General features: G+C 40.6%; 2 protein-coding genes across 3 annotated transcripts in view; one reads left to right on the forward strand and one right to left on the reverse strand.

The window, feature by feature from the left end:
- COL5A2 (collagen type V alpha 2 chain) overlaps positions 1-13131 on the reverse strand; it is a 402020-nt gene extending 388889 nt beyond the window's left edge. The window contains exon 1 of the mRNA XM_070508233.1: positions 13084-13131. The gene's annotated coding sequence lies outside the window, so the exon portion shown is untranslated. The remainder of the gene's footprint in view (positions 1-13083) is intronic.
- Positions 13132-13480: 349 nt separating this feature from the next.
- The window catches only part of WDR75 (WD repeat domain 75), a 31795-nt gene continuing 27175 nt past the window's right edge, over positions 13481-18100 (forward strand). For both annotated transcript variants that reach the window (XR_011502923.1, XM_014852916.3), the window contains exon 1: positions 13481-13634. Coding sequence is in view for 1 of the 2 variants with exons in the window: in XM_014852916.3 (XP_014708402.1) it covers positions 13549-13634 (86 nt within the window). In the remaining variant the exon portion in view is untranslated. The remainder of the gene's footprint in view (positions 13635-18100) is intronic.

The following is an 18100-nucleotide window of genomic DNA, read 5'->3' on the forward strand; positions in this document are numbered from 1 at the left end:
AGGCTTGTGACTGCTTTGAAGTCTTCAACTCTAACAATGGATTCATCTATTTCTCTTTGCAGTTCTGTCAGTTTTTGCCTCACATTTCTTTTTTTTTAAAGATTGGCACCTGAGCTAACATCTGTTGCCAATCTTCTTTTTTTTTTTTTCCTGCTTTTTCTCCCCAAAGCCCCCTGGCACATAGTTGTATAGTTTTAGTTGTGGGTCCTTCTAGTTGTGGCATGTGGGACACCACCCCAGCATGGCCTGATGAGCGGTGCCATGTCCGCACCCAGGATCCAAACCAGTGAAACCCCAGACCACTGAAGCAGAGCGCATGAACTCAACCCCTCGGCCATGGGGCCGGCCCCCAGCCTCACGTATCTTGAGTCTCTGTTGTTAGGCGCATACACATTAAGGATTGTTGTCTTCCTGGAGAAGTGAGCTCTTTATCATTATGTAATGCCCCTCTTTATCTCATAATTTTTCTTACATAAGGTCTCAGCCATGCAATTTTTTCACTTGTATTCACTTGTATTTCACTGTTATTATACAGGAGCCCTACTGATGTGGTGGTAAAGAGTGGGGAAGGGGAAGTGTTCTACAGTCCTATGATTAGGTCTCAGTCTTTCAGTGAATCTAGTCCCCAAGGCTGTGACTTTCACAAATGCTTCTCAGATTTTTCCCCCTTAGGTGAGACAAGAAGGCTAGAGAGGGTAGAGTTGGGTATTTCCCTTGCCCACTGTCAGTTAGACTCTGGTAAAATAGCTGTCAAAGGCAGCCCTTTTTAAGAAGAATAGAATAGTCTGGGCATATTTCAAACTGGCTACTTTTTCAGTCCTCTTGCTGAAAGCATGGGGGAATTTTTCTCCCATCTTCACTGTGAGAACCTGGTAGGGTTCCTGGAGGTAAACACATAAAACTGTGGGGGTACTCCTGAGACTGGGTCCCTTGGAGTTTTCAACTCAGCCTTGTTCACGCTGAGCCTTCAGTAATTCGTCAATTACAGTTTAAGTTTTCTTTCCCCAGCACTGACTCCAGCAGTGGCAACTTCTGCCCTTGGGCATCTGCTCGGATAAGCTGTGATTCTATCTGCCTGTCTCCAGTTTTGGGAGCAGGGCTGGTGTTACTGGTGTTACTCCCTGTGATCTCAATTCTTTGATGGATCTAATAAGAGTTGTTGATTTTCAGTTGGTTCAGCATTTTCTTGTTGTGAGGATGAGGGTAATGACTTCCAAGATCACGCGATAGACCAGAACCGTGATTACTTTGACATGGAACTGTGACTACTTTGATGACTTTTGACACTATATCATAAAAGGCCATTAAGCTTCTGCTTGGTTCTCTGGAGACATTCTCTCTAAGGGTTGTCAGCCACCACGTAAAAATTCCAGCTACCCTGAGATAACCATGTTGAAGAGGCTAGATTTGGGTGCTCTGGTTGATAACCCCAGCTAAGCTTGCAGCTAACAGTCAGCATCAATTGCCAACCATTCTGGATGTCCAGTCGAGTCAAGCATTTGGAAAACTGCAGCCCAGCCAACATAAGATTACAGCTGCATGCGAGACACCAAGTGAGAACTGTGCAGCCAAGTCTTTCCTGAATTTCTGACCCACAAAATTGTGAATAAAAACTGTGTTTGTTTTATACCACTAAGTTTTGGGGTAATTTGTTACATAGCAGTAGTAACAAGATAACAGATTTATGAAATATTACTATACATGTGACGATTCATCTTCAGTGTGTCATACTCCTTTACCATGGAAATGACCAAGAGCAAACCGACTAAAAGACTTCCATTTTTATGGAATTCATTCAAAGTAACTTCAAGCCTGCTCAATAAGAAGCTATGATAGTTCAACCAGTAGTTAATCCCTGGGTCCCTAAATGAATGTATACCAACATGAAATGAACTTCTGAAAATATACAGCACCCTTAAAGGGCAGTCTCCCAAATGCCCATCTCAGATGTGGCAATGGGGAACAATGAACAAGGTAGATATTCCCAGAATGCAGAACTAGAACCAAAGGAATTAGGTCCAAACCTCACTCAGGTCAAGCAACTCAGATTAAGCATAAATCAAGCATATAGAAACGAGAGAGAAGTTTGCAAGCATGGGGGCTTCCTGAGAAATGCAGGGCCTAAGATGTGTGTCAGATAAGCCTCAAGTTTACTTAAAAGTTCTGAACAACAACAAAAATTGTTAAAGACGTAACTTTTAAGGGACTTGACTAATTACAAAAACTTCCTTGTCACTGAATGAGAAACATCCCTAAATGGCCTGTTGACTAAAATATCAAGGGTGTGTAGGTATTAAGTCATGTCAGTAGAAATAACAACCAGGACCCAGCCTATGGAAACAATGACAATTGACGGTGAATTAAGGCGCCATCAATTACCAGATGCCATTGACTGTAAGACATATCCCAACACCAGAGATGTGAAAATGATTCCTAACTATGATGAAATACTGCAGTGGTTTTTAATAAGGAGGTATCACCCATAATCTGATTTTAGCCAGCTGGTTTACCTCTAACATTTTTAAAGGAACGGGCTTGAGAGAGACCTGTGATACTACCCTTGTTGTCTGACCCAATCTAATCTTGCCACATATTCATCTTCTGCCTTTCTGACCCTCCTGTCTCACTAACCAATTGGAGTAAGGAATCCAGCTTTTCCATCTTTCCCTCTCAGCTTTCAGTTGAGCTAAATTTTATCTGAGTTAATCTTTTTCTTACAGAACTTTGCTTAGGCTGAAAAATCTAAGCAATATTCTCCTACCATTCGATTTAATTTTTTCACCTTGGTCAGTACATAGTCTGATTCTCAAGCAACAATAGTTTAACCAAATTTAAAAATACTCTGAAGTTTATATTCCACCATGAAATATCTATTGATCATTGTACTATTGGTTTTATAAAACTATTATTATTGGATATAAGCTCCTCTCCTAGAAAAACCCCAACTCCACCATTTTACCCTTGATCGACTCATAATATTTTTATAGTTGTTTGAATCAGGAAAAACTAAAGTCCATGTGTTGTAATTGGTTGACACGTCTTAAGATTCATTTAAGCCCCGGGTCCACCATTCCTCTTTTTTAAATTTCCTTGCAATTTATTTACTAAGGAAATCAGGTTGTTTGCCTTACAGATTGTTCCTCAGTCTGATTTTGCCAATCATATCCTTGTAATGTCATCATCTTTCTCTATCCCTTGTATTTTTTGAAAATTGGTAAGCGATCTAGAAACTTGATCACAGTCAGTTTTTATACTATTTTCTTCAAAATTAATTTAGAGACTTCACAGGAGGCACATAATGTCTGGGTGTTCCTTTGTGATGTTAGCAGCCATTAACAATGCGTTAACTCAGTACGGGTTGTAAAATGGTGACATTATAATTCTCTCAGTAACTCTTTACCTACTGTTTAGAATACTTATATGAAGAGAAAGTTCCCTCTCTCAACTACTTGGTTATCCCAAGGTACAATTCATATAGGAAAGGCAGAATAAATGCCTGATTCTTAATTTCTTTTTTTAAGTAAGTTTTTTGAAGTAATAACTTCATTTCCTAGTGCCCTCCAAAGATGACCAGTGACTTTGTATCATTATGAATTCATAGCTTCAAGCATAACATATATGTTTCAATCCATTGCAATTATTATTCTTTTTAATACTCAAAATGTCTCAACTCAGTGAGACCCTCTTCAAGTTGGTTCCTGAGTCCGTTTGACTCAACTCCAGGAGTCTTTGATAGCTCTCTTGCTTTCTGGTATGATAAAATGTCTTGTACATCTGTGTTATCAGACCAGTAAAATCAGCCATTTCTACAAGGAGCTTTGTTTCCTTTTAGTGGAAAATGGAATTTAGAAGCAACATCTGGGTGCCAAGAGTACTCACTGCTACCAGGTTAGTGACAAAATATATTTTAAAAAAATAAAACACATCATAAATTCATAATGACACTCTAATTCAAATTCAAAACTATCTTCAGATGTTTCCAATGTGCAGAAGGAAAGAACCAGTAAGCCAGGCCTAGCTAGTTTCCAAACACAAGAGGATTTTTAAACTAGTCTTTCAATTTTAGAATCACCTGGGAAGCTTTTAAAACCCTGATGCCCAAAAAGAAAGATCTCAAATCAATAACCTAACTTTACACCTTAAGGAACTAGAAAAAGAAGAGCAAACTAAACTCAAAGCTAATTGACAAAAAAGGAAATAATAAAGATTAGAGTGGAGATAAGAAAAATAGAAAAATAGAATCAATGAAACCAAAAGTTGATTCTTTGAAAAGATCAAAAAATGTTTTATTGACAAACTTTTAGGTAAACTAAGAAAAAGAGAGAGATGATACAAATAACTAAGACCAGAAATGAAAGTGGGGACATTTCTACCAGTTTTAAAGAAACAAAAAGGATTATAAGAGAATAGTATGAAGAGTTATAAGCAAATAAATTAGATAACCTAGATGAAGTGGACAAATTCCTAGAAACTCATGAATTACTAAAACTGATTGAAGAAGAAATAAAACATTCCAACAGACTTATAAGGAGTAAAGAGATTGAATCAGCAATCACAAACCTCCCAACAAAGAAAAGTCCAGGGCCAGATGGTTTCACTGGTGAATTCTACCAAATATTAAAGAATTAACACCAATCCTTCACAATCTCCCCAAAAAAACAGATGAGGGAACAATTTCTAACTCATTATATTAGGCCAGCATTACCCTAATATCAAAGCCAAAGATACACAGAAAATGAAACTATAGACTAATATTCCTTATGAACTATAGGTACAAAAATCCTCAACAAAATACTAGCAAATCAAATCCAACAGCATATTGAAAGGATTATACACTATAATCAAGTGAGATTTATCCTAGAAATGAACGAGGGTGCTTCAAAATATGAGAATCAATGAATTTAATATACTACATTAATAGAATGAAGGGGAAAATCCCACAAAATCATCTCAATTAACACAGAAAAGTCATTTGACAAAATCCAACATCCTTGCATGATTAAGACACTCTGCACACTAGGAATAGAAGAGAATTTCCTCAACATGATAAAGGGCACTTGTGAAAAACGCACAGCTAACATCATACTCAATAGTGAAAGATTGAAAACTTTCCCCTTAAGATCAGAAATAAGACACGGATGTCCACTTTCACCACTGCTATTCAGCATTGTACTGGAAGTTCTAGCCAGATCAATTAGGCAAGGAAAAGAAATAAAAGGCATCCAAATTGGAAAAGAAGTAGTAAATATCTATTCACAGATGACATGATCTGATATATAAAAAATCCTTGGGGCTGGCCCCATGGCCGAGTGGTTAAGTTCGCGCGCTCCGCTGCAGGCGGCCCAGTGTTTCGTTGGTTCGAATCCTGGGCGCGGACATGACACTGCTCATCAAACCACGCTGAGGCGGCGTCCCACATGCCACAACTAGAAGGACCCACAACGAAGAATATACAACTATGTACCAGGGGGGCTTTGGGGAGAAAAAGGAAAAAATAAAATCTTTAAAAAAAAAAAAAAATCCTAAAGAACACACAACAAAAAACTACCAGAGCTAATAAACAAATTCAGCAAAGTTGCAGGATACAAGATCAACACACAAAAATCAGTTTTATTTCTATACACTAGTAGTGATGGGGGGATAGGAAGTGACTACTTAATGGTAAAAGGTTTCCTCTTGCGGTGACGAAAACGTTCTGGAAATAGAGTGGTGGTTACACAACACTGTGAATGTACACAATGACCCTAATAAAAACTTCGTTATGTGTATTTCGCAACAATTTTTAAAACATGATGCCTAGGTGACACCACAGACAAATTACATCAGAATTTCTGGGGCAGGACTAGGTTTCACTATTTTCTAAAGCACCCCAGGTGGTTCCTAAGTATAGCTAAGTAACTACTTTTTTATATATAGTAAGGAGAATTTAGTAAAGAGCTTGGTATAAGTAGCTAGAATATCTCTTGGGAACATAACTGGCATAAAGTATGTATTAAGGCCAGGTGCTTTATAGTGTTTTCTGGTTTTTGTTTTATAGATTGGCACCTGAGCTAATATCTATTGCCAATCTTCTTTTTTTTTTTTCTTTTTTCTTCTTCTCCCCAAAGTCCCCCAGTACATAGTTGTATATTCTAGTTGTAGGCCCTTCTGGTTCTGCTGTGTGGGACGCTGCCTCAGCATGGCTTGATGAGCAGTGCTAGGTCCATACCCAGGATCCAAACCAGCAAACCCTGGGCCAAAGAAGCAGAAAGCACGAACTTACCCACTTCTCCATGGGGCTGGCCCCTAAAAATACAGTGTTTTGTATAAGCTGATTTTTATGTGGGTAGGGCTTGAGAGTCTACTTTATGGCTTATTTTGCACAATTGTCATTAAAATGTGGGGTTTTTTTACCTTTATGAAGTTATTCCTTATTGCCTAGTCTCTCAAATTGAAATCTGAAAGTTTAATTAATTTTTTAATTTTGAGATGTCATTTTGATAATATGAGGAAAAAATTTACCAGGGCAACAAGAAGACTTCTCTTTTGTAGTGATACTTCCCAATTGAATGATATCTTCAGTTTGTAAAAATAAAATAATATTATCTGTTTCCAGTCTTCATGGACAACCTCCATTTCTCCCTTCCCACCTCCTAAACCAAGAGCAGCAAACTTCTTCTGAAAAGGGCCAGATGGTAAATATTTTTAGGCTTTTCATGACATACAATCTCTATCACAACTACTCAACTCTTAGACTGTAGTGCAAAACCAGTCACAGACAATATTTTAACAAGTGGACATGACTGTGTCCAATAAAACTTTATTTTCAAGAGAGAGATGATATAACTGAACTCAATGGGTTTGTCTCCTGGCTGAGTGCAGAGCCAAAAAGCACAACCAAGGCTGAAGTGGGTGAAGCAATGAAGAACACCAGGGATAGCTCCCAAAGCAGTGTCCTCCCCAAGCCTAGTGCTGGTGGAGACTTTATACAAGAGTGCAAAGGAATATGTTACAATTGTGTAACCACTTGGCTCAATCAGGGTGCATGTGCAGGCTATTAGACAACCAGTTCAATGCAACATGCCATTACATAAGAAGATCAAGGAATGTGTCATTAAATAACAGGTCCATGGAAACTTTTGGATACTTGGAGCTGGAACAATTTACAGGGGGTCTTGCTGCAACCATCTAAGTTTCACTATGAGAAGGCAACATCTGCAAACCAGAGACGACAACTTCTGAAAGCCAGCGCATTTAGTTTTCTCCTTGTCTGGAAAACATTTGACAGACCATGTTAGTTATTGATCAGATTCTCACTAACCCTTTCCTTGCCTGGCTCCTCTATTCTCTATTCCCACTCAAACCAGATTTGCATTCCTATCACTCCACCATAACTGCTCTTATCAAGATCCCCAATGATTTCCATATTGCTAAGTGCAATGGTCAATTCTTTGCCTTCCTGTTATTTAACCTATCAGTCACATTTGACAAAAAAGATCAGTTCTACCTTCATGAAATACTTTCTTCACTTGGCTTTCCTGGCACCATATTCTCCTGATTTTCCTACACTGGCCAATCATTTGCTGGTTTCCTTTTCATCCTCCTCATCTCTAAACTTAAAAGTGCCTCAGACTCAGTCCTCAGACCTCTTCTATTTCCTATCTACACTCACTCCATTGGCGATCTCAGCCAGTCTCATTGCTCCCCCATATCATCTATATGCCAATGACTCCCAAATTTATATCTCCAGCAGAGATTTCTGTCCTCGATTCCAACAGGATATCCAACTACCTATTCAACACCTCCATCTGAATGTCTTATAAGAAGCTCATACCTATTTCCTAGTAGTCTCCACCCCCCTGAATCCGCTACTCCATAATCTTTTCATCATAGCACATGATGATCCCAATATTCAAGAGTCTCAGTTCTAACCTCTGAAGTCATCTTGTCTCCTATTCTCTTACATACAATATTTAATGCATCAGAAAATACTATTTGTTTTATCTTCAAAACATATCCAGAATTCAAAATCTCTCACCTCTCTTAATGCCCTAGTCTAACCACCATCATCTCTCAATTACACTATTTCAAGAGACCCCTAACAGGGCTTCAATCTTCAATCCTTGTCCCCCATCGGTCTCTTATATACAAGTATCACAGTGGTCTTGCTAAAAAGTTAGCTTAGAGACTTTCAGTTCCTGTCAAAACAGAATCAGGACACTCCACCCTCTCTCTCCCACTAATTACAGCTAAAAACCCTAAACAAAATACAAAGTAAACTAGCAGAGACCTCTGAAAGTTAGATAAGAGTGGGTGGACTAGGTAGAAAAAGATGAGGACTCCATGGAAGGCTTGGTAGCAAGTGACAGAAATGAAGACGCTCTCCCTCTCCTCTACCCCCACCTGGAAGCAGTGGCCCCAATGAGATGGAGCTCTTTTGATTCTCCTGGCTCCACCCCAGATGAGATCCAACAATGAGGTTACATTTATTCACCAGCACTAACAATGGTAGTGGCATGCGATATGGCAGTGGAGGCCCCACTACATTCTTTGCCCTAACATAAGCCTAGCTGTAGAAAAGTAGGCAACAATGTGGGAGAAAAAAGTCTGGGCTTTCTAACCAGAACAACAAGAAGGGAAGACAATGAAGCCCAAGAATGTAGAGAGTATCACAGAGAGAAAGGAGCTGGAGAGAGGGATCCTTTAAGTCACAAACTACTGGGCTCACTCTGAGCTGTGCATGCACACAACTGAGAATTGGCAGGGCCAAGGCTTTAAGGATTTTAATAGGACCCAGGATCTCCTAACATAATGTCTAGGATAAAATCCAAAATTACTCAACACACAAAACCAGAACCAGAAAAATCTCAGTAATTCTCAAGTGAAAGGCAATCAACAGATGCCAATCCCAAGATGACCCACATATTGGAATTATCAGAAAAAGACTTTAATTGGGTTATAAAACAATACTCCAAAAAGTAAGAAAAATGCTCTTATGAGGAAAGGAAAGATAGAAATTTTTATGAAAGAAATAGAGGCTGTAAAAAAGAACCAAATGGAAATTAACTCAAAATGGATCATAGACTTAAATATTAAGTGTAAAACATAAAACTATAAAACTTTTCATATAAAACACAGGAGAAAATCTTCATAAACTGGGAATAGGTAAAGAGTTCTCAGATGCAACAACAAAAGCATGATCCCTAAAAAAAAAAAAAAAAAAATTGATAAATTATACTTCACCAAAATTTAAAACTTCAGTTTTATGAAAGACACTGTTAACAGAATGAAAAGACAAGCCACAGTCTGGGAGAAAATACTTACAATTTACATATCTGACAAAGGACTTGTATCCAAAATATATAAAGAAATCTAAAAACTCAACAATAGGAAAACAACCAACCAATAAAACAAAGGGTAAAAGATTTGAATACACCGCACCAAAGAGGATATACAAAAAGGAAATAAATACACGAAAAGATGCCCAACATCATCAGTCATCAGTGAAATGACAATAAAAACTATGAAATCCCACTATAAACCTATTATAATGGCTAAAATAAAAAATACTGACAACACCAAGTGCTGACAAGGATGTGAAGCAACTAAAACTTTTATATATTACCGACTGGAATGCAAAACAGTATAGAAACTCTGGAGAAACAGTCTGGTAGTTTCTTAAAAATGGAAACATATGATTTGACTCAGCAATCTCACCTAGAGAAATAAAAATTTACATTCACTCAAAAACGTACAAATGAGTGTTTAGAGCAGTATTATTCATAATTTCCAAAACTGAGGGAAAATCAAAAACATCCTTCAACAAAAGAATGAATAAACAAACTGTGGAACACCCATATAATAGAAAACCACTCAGCAGTAAGAAAGAGGAAGCCACTGATCTACACAACAACATGAATCTCAAATGCATTACCCCAGTGAAAGAAGCTAGACTCAAAAGGTTACAAACTATAGAATACTGCTTATATGGCTTTCTGGTAAAGCTGTAAAGACAGAGAACAGATTGGTGGTTGCCTGGTGTGATGCTTAATTTAATGTGTCAACTTAACTGGGTCCCGGAGTGCCCAGATATTTGGCTAAACATTATTTCCAGATTTGTCTGTGAGGGTATTTCCAGATGAGACTAGCATTTGAATCTGTGGACTCAGTGAAGCAGACTGCCCTCACCAATGTGGGTTGGCATCATTCAGGGCCCATTAAAGGCCTAAATAGAACAAAAAGAAGAGGAATGGAGGATTCGTTCCTTCTCTACCTGACTGCTGAGCTGGGACTGCAGTCTTATGCACTCGGACTGGATTTACACCATGAGCTCCTCTGGTTCTCAGGCCCTCAGACTCAGACTGAATTTCCAGGGCTTTCCAGGGTGTCCAACTTGCAGACTGCAGACTGTGGGAGGTTTCAGTCTCCATAACTGAGTGCACCAATTCCTTTTAATTAATTAATTAATAAACAAATAAATAAATCCTATTGCTTCTGTTTTTCTGGAGAACTCTCAATACAGATTTTGGTACCAAGAGTGAGATGCTGCTGTAACTAATAAATACCTAAAAACGTGGAAGTGGCTTTGGAACTGGATAAGTGTAGAGGCTGGAAAAGTTTTAAGATGTGTGCCAGAAAAAGTCAGTATTGCCATGAAGGCATATTTAAAGATGATTCTGGTGAGGACTCACAAAGAAAAGAGGAGAGCTGGAGAGAACCAGGGACCTGTCAGATGCTCAGCTTCCCTTCCCAACAAATAAGCCAAACTTTCCTTGCTTTGTTCTATGAAATGCCTAGGGAAGTATCCCATCACTTAACACCACGGGCAGATTGTATCTAGCCACTTCCTATCATCTTCAATATTACATTAATTCTTTCCAGTCTTCCAAACTACTTTAGAAAACTTTGTGTTTTAGTGTTTGAGGGCCAATTAACATATACTATACAAATGTCAGTATATTAAAGGAAACATTAGACTTGTAGGGGACTGGAATTGGCCACACCAAGATATGTCTCTTTGGCATGAGGATTATTTTGGGCTGATTACTTTAAAAACTGCAGACAGGAAAGAAATCTGAAAAGCAGAGTTTACTTACCCTTTGTTAAAAAACATTTACATTGCAAAGGGGTCTCCCTCTCTGTACAGGAAGAAGGGGGATGACCTTATCTCTAGAAACTATTATCAATGCAGAAGGCAAGGACTTAAATCTGCATAATAACCTGACCCTTGTTTACTGCATTTGTCTGGTAATCTCCCATAACTGACTCCCCCCACCCCCAATATCCTCCTTTGTCTTTAGCTGAAGATGATATTTAAGGTGGGGGCTTCTGCCATTTTGGCGAGTTGCTCAGCTTGCCTGAGTCTCTCTCATGTATACACGTTATAAAGCTTTGTTTAATTTTCTCCTGTTATTCTGTCTCATGTAAATTTAATTCATTCTCCAGCCAGAAGAATCCACAGCAGGTAGAGGAAATGTCTTCCTCCCCTACAGACTCAGGTATCATAATTCATTATACTTAACAATTCTTGATAAGTGAAACTCCACATTACAGTCTAAATTTTAAACAATGGACCACCCAGCGCTTGGTACCTTTCAATTGCTGCTCACTGATGCAGTTTTTATAGGCAATTTCACCTCCCTTATGCCATTTCATCAATCCTTTTCCCTCCTGATTTCTTAGAAATCACACTCTCTTATAATACTCCCTCTCCTTATGGATTTTCCCCAAACTTCAGACTAAAAAACTAAGTTAAATGTTTCCCTTTTTTTAACTGCCATTAGTTATTCCTCCTGGTTTCCCCAGTAACAAGTGTCAATTCTACAAAACATTCCCTCAAAATAAAAAGATGCAGATATCCTTTAACCCTGCAATGCCTATTCTAGGAATCTGCCCTACAGCAACACTGTCACAAATTTATGTGTCCTGTAGCACTATCTGCGACTTTAAAAAAAATGAAAACAACTAAATATCCACCTTTGAGAGAATGATTTAATCAATTATGGCACATTGACTCTATGAAATACTACCTAGTCATTAAAAAGGAGATGAGATTTGTATACACTACCATGAAAGCACATAGGGAGAGGAAACAAAAGGATACCCAGTGCACTACATTGAAGAATAATGTTAAGATACACGTATACCTAGAAAAATATCAGGAAGCGAATACATCAAATTTTTAATGCTGGAGAAACAAGTGTAAGGGTGTAAGATAGACTGGGACCATTCTAATTATATTTCTGTATTGAATTATTTTCCATCAAATCTGTATTAATGTTGAACTTTTAAAATATGTTTTTTACGTGCACTTTACCAAACACATATTCATCAGGTTAAACCTAAACCTCCTCAGAGAAAACTATTCTCTCATATTACTATTTTATTCTCTTCAGCACACAATCTGTAACTATTTTGTTAAACATTTTTATCGTCCCTCCCATGGAAGGTAACAGAGCAGGGATCACGTCTGTCTCGCATAGTGTCTCACGTATAGAAAGTTCCCAATAATTATTCGCCTCCAGAAAGACTGAAGGGATGTAGTAAATTTTAACACATCAAGGAGTGACACGTATAAAGCAGATGTCTCTCCTGTTCCTGTTAGAGTTAAGCAGTCGGTGACTCTTTACCCTTAGCAGCGGTACAGAGCTGGCTCAGAGGGGCATCGGTACAGGTTTACTGAATGAATAAAGACAAGCACTCCCTAATATACACGGACCACGAAAATTATACACATAAGTTTATACAAATGAATGCTGACAGAGGCATAAACATTCTCTGAGCTCAGGGCTTCCTAACCCACTGGCACCGTAGACTAATCGAGGAAGCTAAAACCAAGGCAACACGCACAAATCAACGAGTCGCAAACCAGGGAGCAGCGGCCCGGAGCTTAGCCGGGTGGGGCTGAATGTCAACTCCGCCCTAGCAGCTCCGGAGAGACAGGGATGCACCAGAACCCCGGAGTAGGTGCCGCGGGTCCAAAGGGAAAAGCAAGGCTCTCGGAGCTGCGGAGATTCTGTAGGAACGTATACTGTGCTCAGAGGACGAGGACAAAGTGACGGCTAACGAGAGGAACAAACAGCTGTGTAAAAAGTAGAAGGCTACCTTTCCACCCGAGAAACCAGTTGGCACGAGACACTGACGTCACCTCGCAGCGCCCGAATATCACCGCTAGGAGAAAGGAGAGGAGAGGCGGGGCGGGGCGCGGCGGGGTTCAGGTCACGTGACACATTATGAGCCTCCTTTCCCTTCTGGCGGAAAAGGCTATACAGTCAGACTGACAAGGCCAGGGAGAAATTTATCTGTACTAAATAAGAGTTCAGAGGCATTTAGTATAAATTCATTGTCTCTATGTCTTTGTTTCGCTTTTACCTTTTTCACATGTATCCTAATTTGACGTTGCCCAAACAAAAGATGGCGGCAAAGGCTCTGGGTCCTACCATCGAGACCGCGGCCTAGAGGAGCCCGTGCGTGGGTTCCGCTGTCCGGGACAAGCGCCCTCCCACCCGGCCTCCGTAAAGGAAGTTTTGGGCGGGGCCCGCGGGCGCGAGGTCCTGCGTCTGCGCGAAGATGGTGGAGCGGGAGTGTGTCCGCGTGGTTCGTTGTGGCGGCAGCGAGTTGAACTTTAGGAGAGCGGTGTTCTCTGCAGATTCTAAGTATGGGGCCACCACGCGTTGTCGACCGGGCCGAGGGTGGTCACTCCCCGGGGCCGCGGGGAAGAACTGTCAGGCGCGTCCGGACTCGCTCGGGGGCGGATCTGGGCTCGGGAAGGGGTGCATGCGGGCACCCCCGGGCACGCGGGACGGAGCGGGTGTCTGCGTGCTGTGTGAGGAGGGAGATACCCCTCAGGCCCGGGGCACTGCACCCTGGGGCGCGCGTCCCCTCCCCAGACTGTCACCTGCTGGTAGATTGAGGGGCCCCGGGGGGCGGGCCCACGTGTCTAGAATCGGCTGGGCGTTGGGACGGCTGGAAGATGGTCCAGGCGTGGATGTGTACGCCACTGCAGTCGCACTACCCCGAGGCCCATCCTTCTTTCGGACGGAGTCGTGAGTTGGGATTACTGAACGATTCAAGATTTCGCTTTCTCCACACTGTCCTGCCCACCAGAAGGGCATTTCAGCAACCTTTTTGGAGCTTTGCGTGGAAACCGTTAGATTCTGTGCGGGGTGAAAACATATAGAAGTCGTGGCCCCTCCTCAGGAGTTCATGTAGCTGAAAACCAAACTACACCCTGGGTTCGAAACCTGGTTCTTTCATTGTGACATTTGCAAGTTTCTTAATCTCTGCCTCACTTGCCTCGTCTATAAAACAGGAGTAACATTTAGTAATTCATCTCATAGGGTTGTTGAGGATTAAATGCTTTAGTATATGTCAAGTGCGGAAAGCAGTGCCTGGCGCTTAATGACTCAGTGTATTTTGGCTATCATCATCATTTCTATATTGTCAGCATCACCTAGAAGTGACACGTTGTAGAAAGACAAGGTTTTCAAATCATTTAAGGGTAGAGTGACACTTATTGAAAAGCCTTTCTATCTTGGAAGAGTGGAGATAATATTTTAAGAAAGTTTGTGTCCCCCATAATATCTTGCTTCTGAGTGTATGGCAGAGAGTTATTGAATGCATGTGTGACTGAAGGAGCTTTGATAAATTACCTTAAAGGCAAAAAAAAGGGAATGGTTGATCTTTCCAGTAAAGAGGTCTTTGTTGATATTCATTTTAATGAGTTAGAGGAAGAAACTGAAACTAAAAGAGGTTGCCAAAGTTCTGCCACTTTGGACTTATATCTAGGTATCCAGTTTCTTCCAACAGTGTACTGTTTGTACATCTTATTCATTGTATTGAGATCCACGCTGTTTCATTTGCTAAGTTCTACAATTCATTTTTAAGTATTTGTCAGCTATGTATTATTTGTAATAAGCTGAGGTGACAAAAACTAAGACAATTCCAGTTTTGATCCTACCTTCAAGAGCTTACAGTCTAGAGAGGAAAAGAAAATTCTCAGTAGCAGATATACTTTGGGAGTTCATAAGAAGGAGAAGGAACATCAGACTTGTATGGATGGGAAAGGTTGCTGAGGAAGTGACATTTAGGCTAGGCCTAGACAGGTGGGTGATATTCTGACTAGGAGATGTGGACAGAAGGCATTCTGTAGAGGGCACAGTGTAAGCAAGAGGAGTACAATCCTGCTTATATTGAACAGACTGGTATAGTTAGCTGGTAGGAATGGTATATGAAGAGAGCTAGTGGGAAATGAGACTGGAAAGGGAACTTGGAGCCAGTTCTTGGTTGTTTGGTCCAAAGAGAGCGTATTTTTTTATTCTCTAGATAAGGGTGGAGGGGGTAACATGATTATTTCTTCAAGAATATTAATCTGAAAACTATGTATAAAACTATATGACGTGTTGGATAGATGAGAGGTGAGTAGGCTAGCATGCTCAAGGTACCCTGATGGCACAGAAGAGGGAGGGACATAGTCAAAGTTTCCCTTCAGTAGTAGGATCTTGCAAGACTAACTGGAATGATATTGGGGGAGGGCATCCAGGCACAGTGAGTGTCTGGAAGGGTAGGGGGTGGGGGGGTGTCATGGACATGGGTCAGTATCACTGCAGCATAAGGTAGAGGGAAGTGGTGGGAGAAGAGTGTGGAAGGGTAGAGACCAGGGCTTAGAAGGCTGATCAGGCGTCCGAGCAGAAATGCCTGACCTGAACTAAGATAATATTGAAGATGAAGAGAAAAGACAGACTTTGGAAGTAATCTAGCATTTCGATGAATGAGAAGAAGACGTTGAGTTCACTTTGGGGCTTGCTGAAGTTTGAGGTACTTGTAAAACAACCAGGTGGACGTAGTAAGTAGGAGGTAGAAATTCAGAACTGAAGTTTGGGAAACTTGGTGAAGATTTAGAGAGATGGACCTTTCTTGGTCATCTATATAGAAGCTAATGATTAAAACCAGTTCTCCAGCAAATTAGCAGGATTATAAGGAACTCATCAAGGATTTGAATGTTATCTAAAAAGTGCCACTAGGGGTTAGCTAGTTTATACAAAGAAGAATAAGGTAATTTATTTTATCTCAAGGAGCTTATTAAGAAAGCTGAAATTGTAAATAAAATGACAGAATCGTGGAATTTTAGCAGCTTCCTCTTGGTCACTAGGTCCTGTTGGAACCAGGGCAGAAACTCTGTTCTGCCTGCTTGTGATGGTGGTTAGGAGAGGCGGGTGTGCGTGACAGCTCCTGGAGTTCCTGTAGCAGATGTTAGTGACTCCCGGTCCAGCACAGTTTGCATCACATCCTATTACCTCCTACAGTTATATGGTGCTGTGCATTATAGCATTAGGCTGCTAGCATATAGAAAACTAAAACAATGGATCATTCTTACCTCTTTGATTCCTAAATTATCACAAAGGTAATGTTCCTGACTCTAAATAGTTTTCCCTTGCAGATCATTCTGGATACTGCTTCTGTAATAATTTTCCTAAAGTGTTACTACTGTCATAACATTGTTACCCTAACCCTTATTTTTTAGTCTTGCTCAGAGCCCTGTAACAGTCGTCTGTTTCCTTCCTTAACTACAGCTCTTCTCTGACCTACAGGGACTTCCCTGACCTCGCTCAGCTCTGTTTATCCAATTGAGTTTCCTCATAGTACCCTTTGTGCACACTTTGCTTGTTAGACACCTACATTCCCTGTCTCTTGTAGGTACCATGTTAATTATTATTTCCTTGCTTTTGCTTATGTTGCTATTCTTTTCCCTTCCAAGCCCTTAAATCATGCATCCTTCAGAGCTCTGTTTAAATACAGGTTTCTACTTGAGAGCATCCCTAGCTTCTTACTTCTCCACTTTGTCAACAAAGGTGACTGAGTCTTGTGTGACAGGCATTGTGGTGGGTGCTCTAGATGCATTCCTCTTGGCGGGGTCTAGGTATATCCTGATTTTATGGAAGCATTTATTGAGTGTTTTCTGTGTGTGCTAAGCTTGCATTTACATGCATTGTCTCATTTAGTCCTCATAGTAACCCTATGAGGAAGTGTTATCTGCCTTTTACAGTGGAGAACAGTGAGGTTTAGAAGGCTTAAGGAAATTCTCCAACGTCGTTCAGCTAGTATGTGGTAAAGCTGGCATTCGAACCCATTTCTGTCTGACTTCTTAAAAATACATCTTTTCTACCATACCATATTTCTATTAGTATTTAAAATTAGTAAACACACAGTTCCTCCCCTCGAGCTCACAGTCTGCAGAGGGAAGTCCTTCATTATGCCCTGTGGTAAGTGCTGTAATAGTTAAGCCCACTGTCCTGTGGAAGCACATTAGGATGGGTGCTGCTCTGGAATGAAGATGAGGGAAGGCTTACCTTGAGCTGAATCTATCTTAAAGAAGTAGTCGGAAAGAAGGAGTGTTCTATGTAGAAGCAGAATGTGCAAAAGCGTGGAGAGTTTCCTTTAGGGGCTTGCATTCAAATGAAGAGAAAGGAAATTCCTTTCCTTTGGGGAAGGACATCAGAGTCCGTTAGGGGAGTTTTCTTGGCAAACAGTACCCCCTCGCCCACACTATCAAGGAAACACTGCCTGAAGGACCTGTTAATACTGATGGGATGCATCAGGGCTCAAGTGGGGCTGTTGGAGTTGTGAAGTACTTGATACCGTGTTAAAGTGAAAAGGTGGTTCCGGTCAGACTGGGATAAGTCACCCAAAGCCTTAGGAGTTTGGATCACATCCTGAAGGCAGTAGGAAAACATTGACAGATTTTAGTTTAATTCATTCTTTACATAAGGAAGTGATATGGTCAGTTTTGTAAATGGTCTGTTATGTGTGACAGACGAATTGAAGGGCCACACCTGGAGACTGTAGGAAGCCCTTAAGAGTGGTCCGGGCTGGAGATGTTAAGACTGAACTACAGCACTCATGGGAATGGAGAGGAGGATCCAGCCAGAGGGGAAACCATATATCTCAGATGCTTCTCTACTTGTACTTTCTTGGTCTCTTAGACAGTTGGCCACAACCAGGCCCTGACCTCCTCCTAGCTATAGCACTTACAAGATGCATCCTGATTTCAGAGAGGTGAACCTGTGAAAAATCAAGTATCTTAAAATTGATAAAATAGCGTAGGAGCAAGTCAACATCAGAA

This window comes from Equus asinus, chromosome 4 (assembly GCF_041296235.1).
Source record: "Equus asinus isolate D_3611 breed Donkey chromosome 4, EquAss-T2T_v2, whole genome shotgun sequence".
Classification (NCBI taxonomy): domain Eukaryota; kingdom Metazoa; phylum Chordata; class Mammalia; order Perissodactyla; family Equidae; genus Equus; species Equus asinus.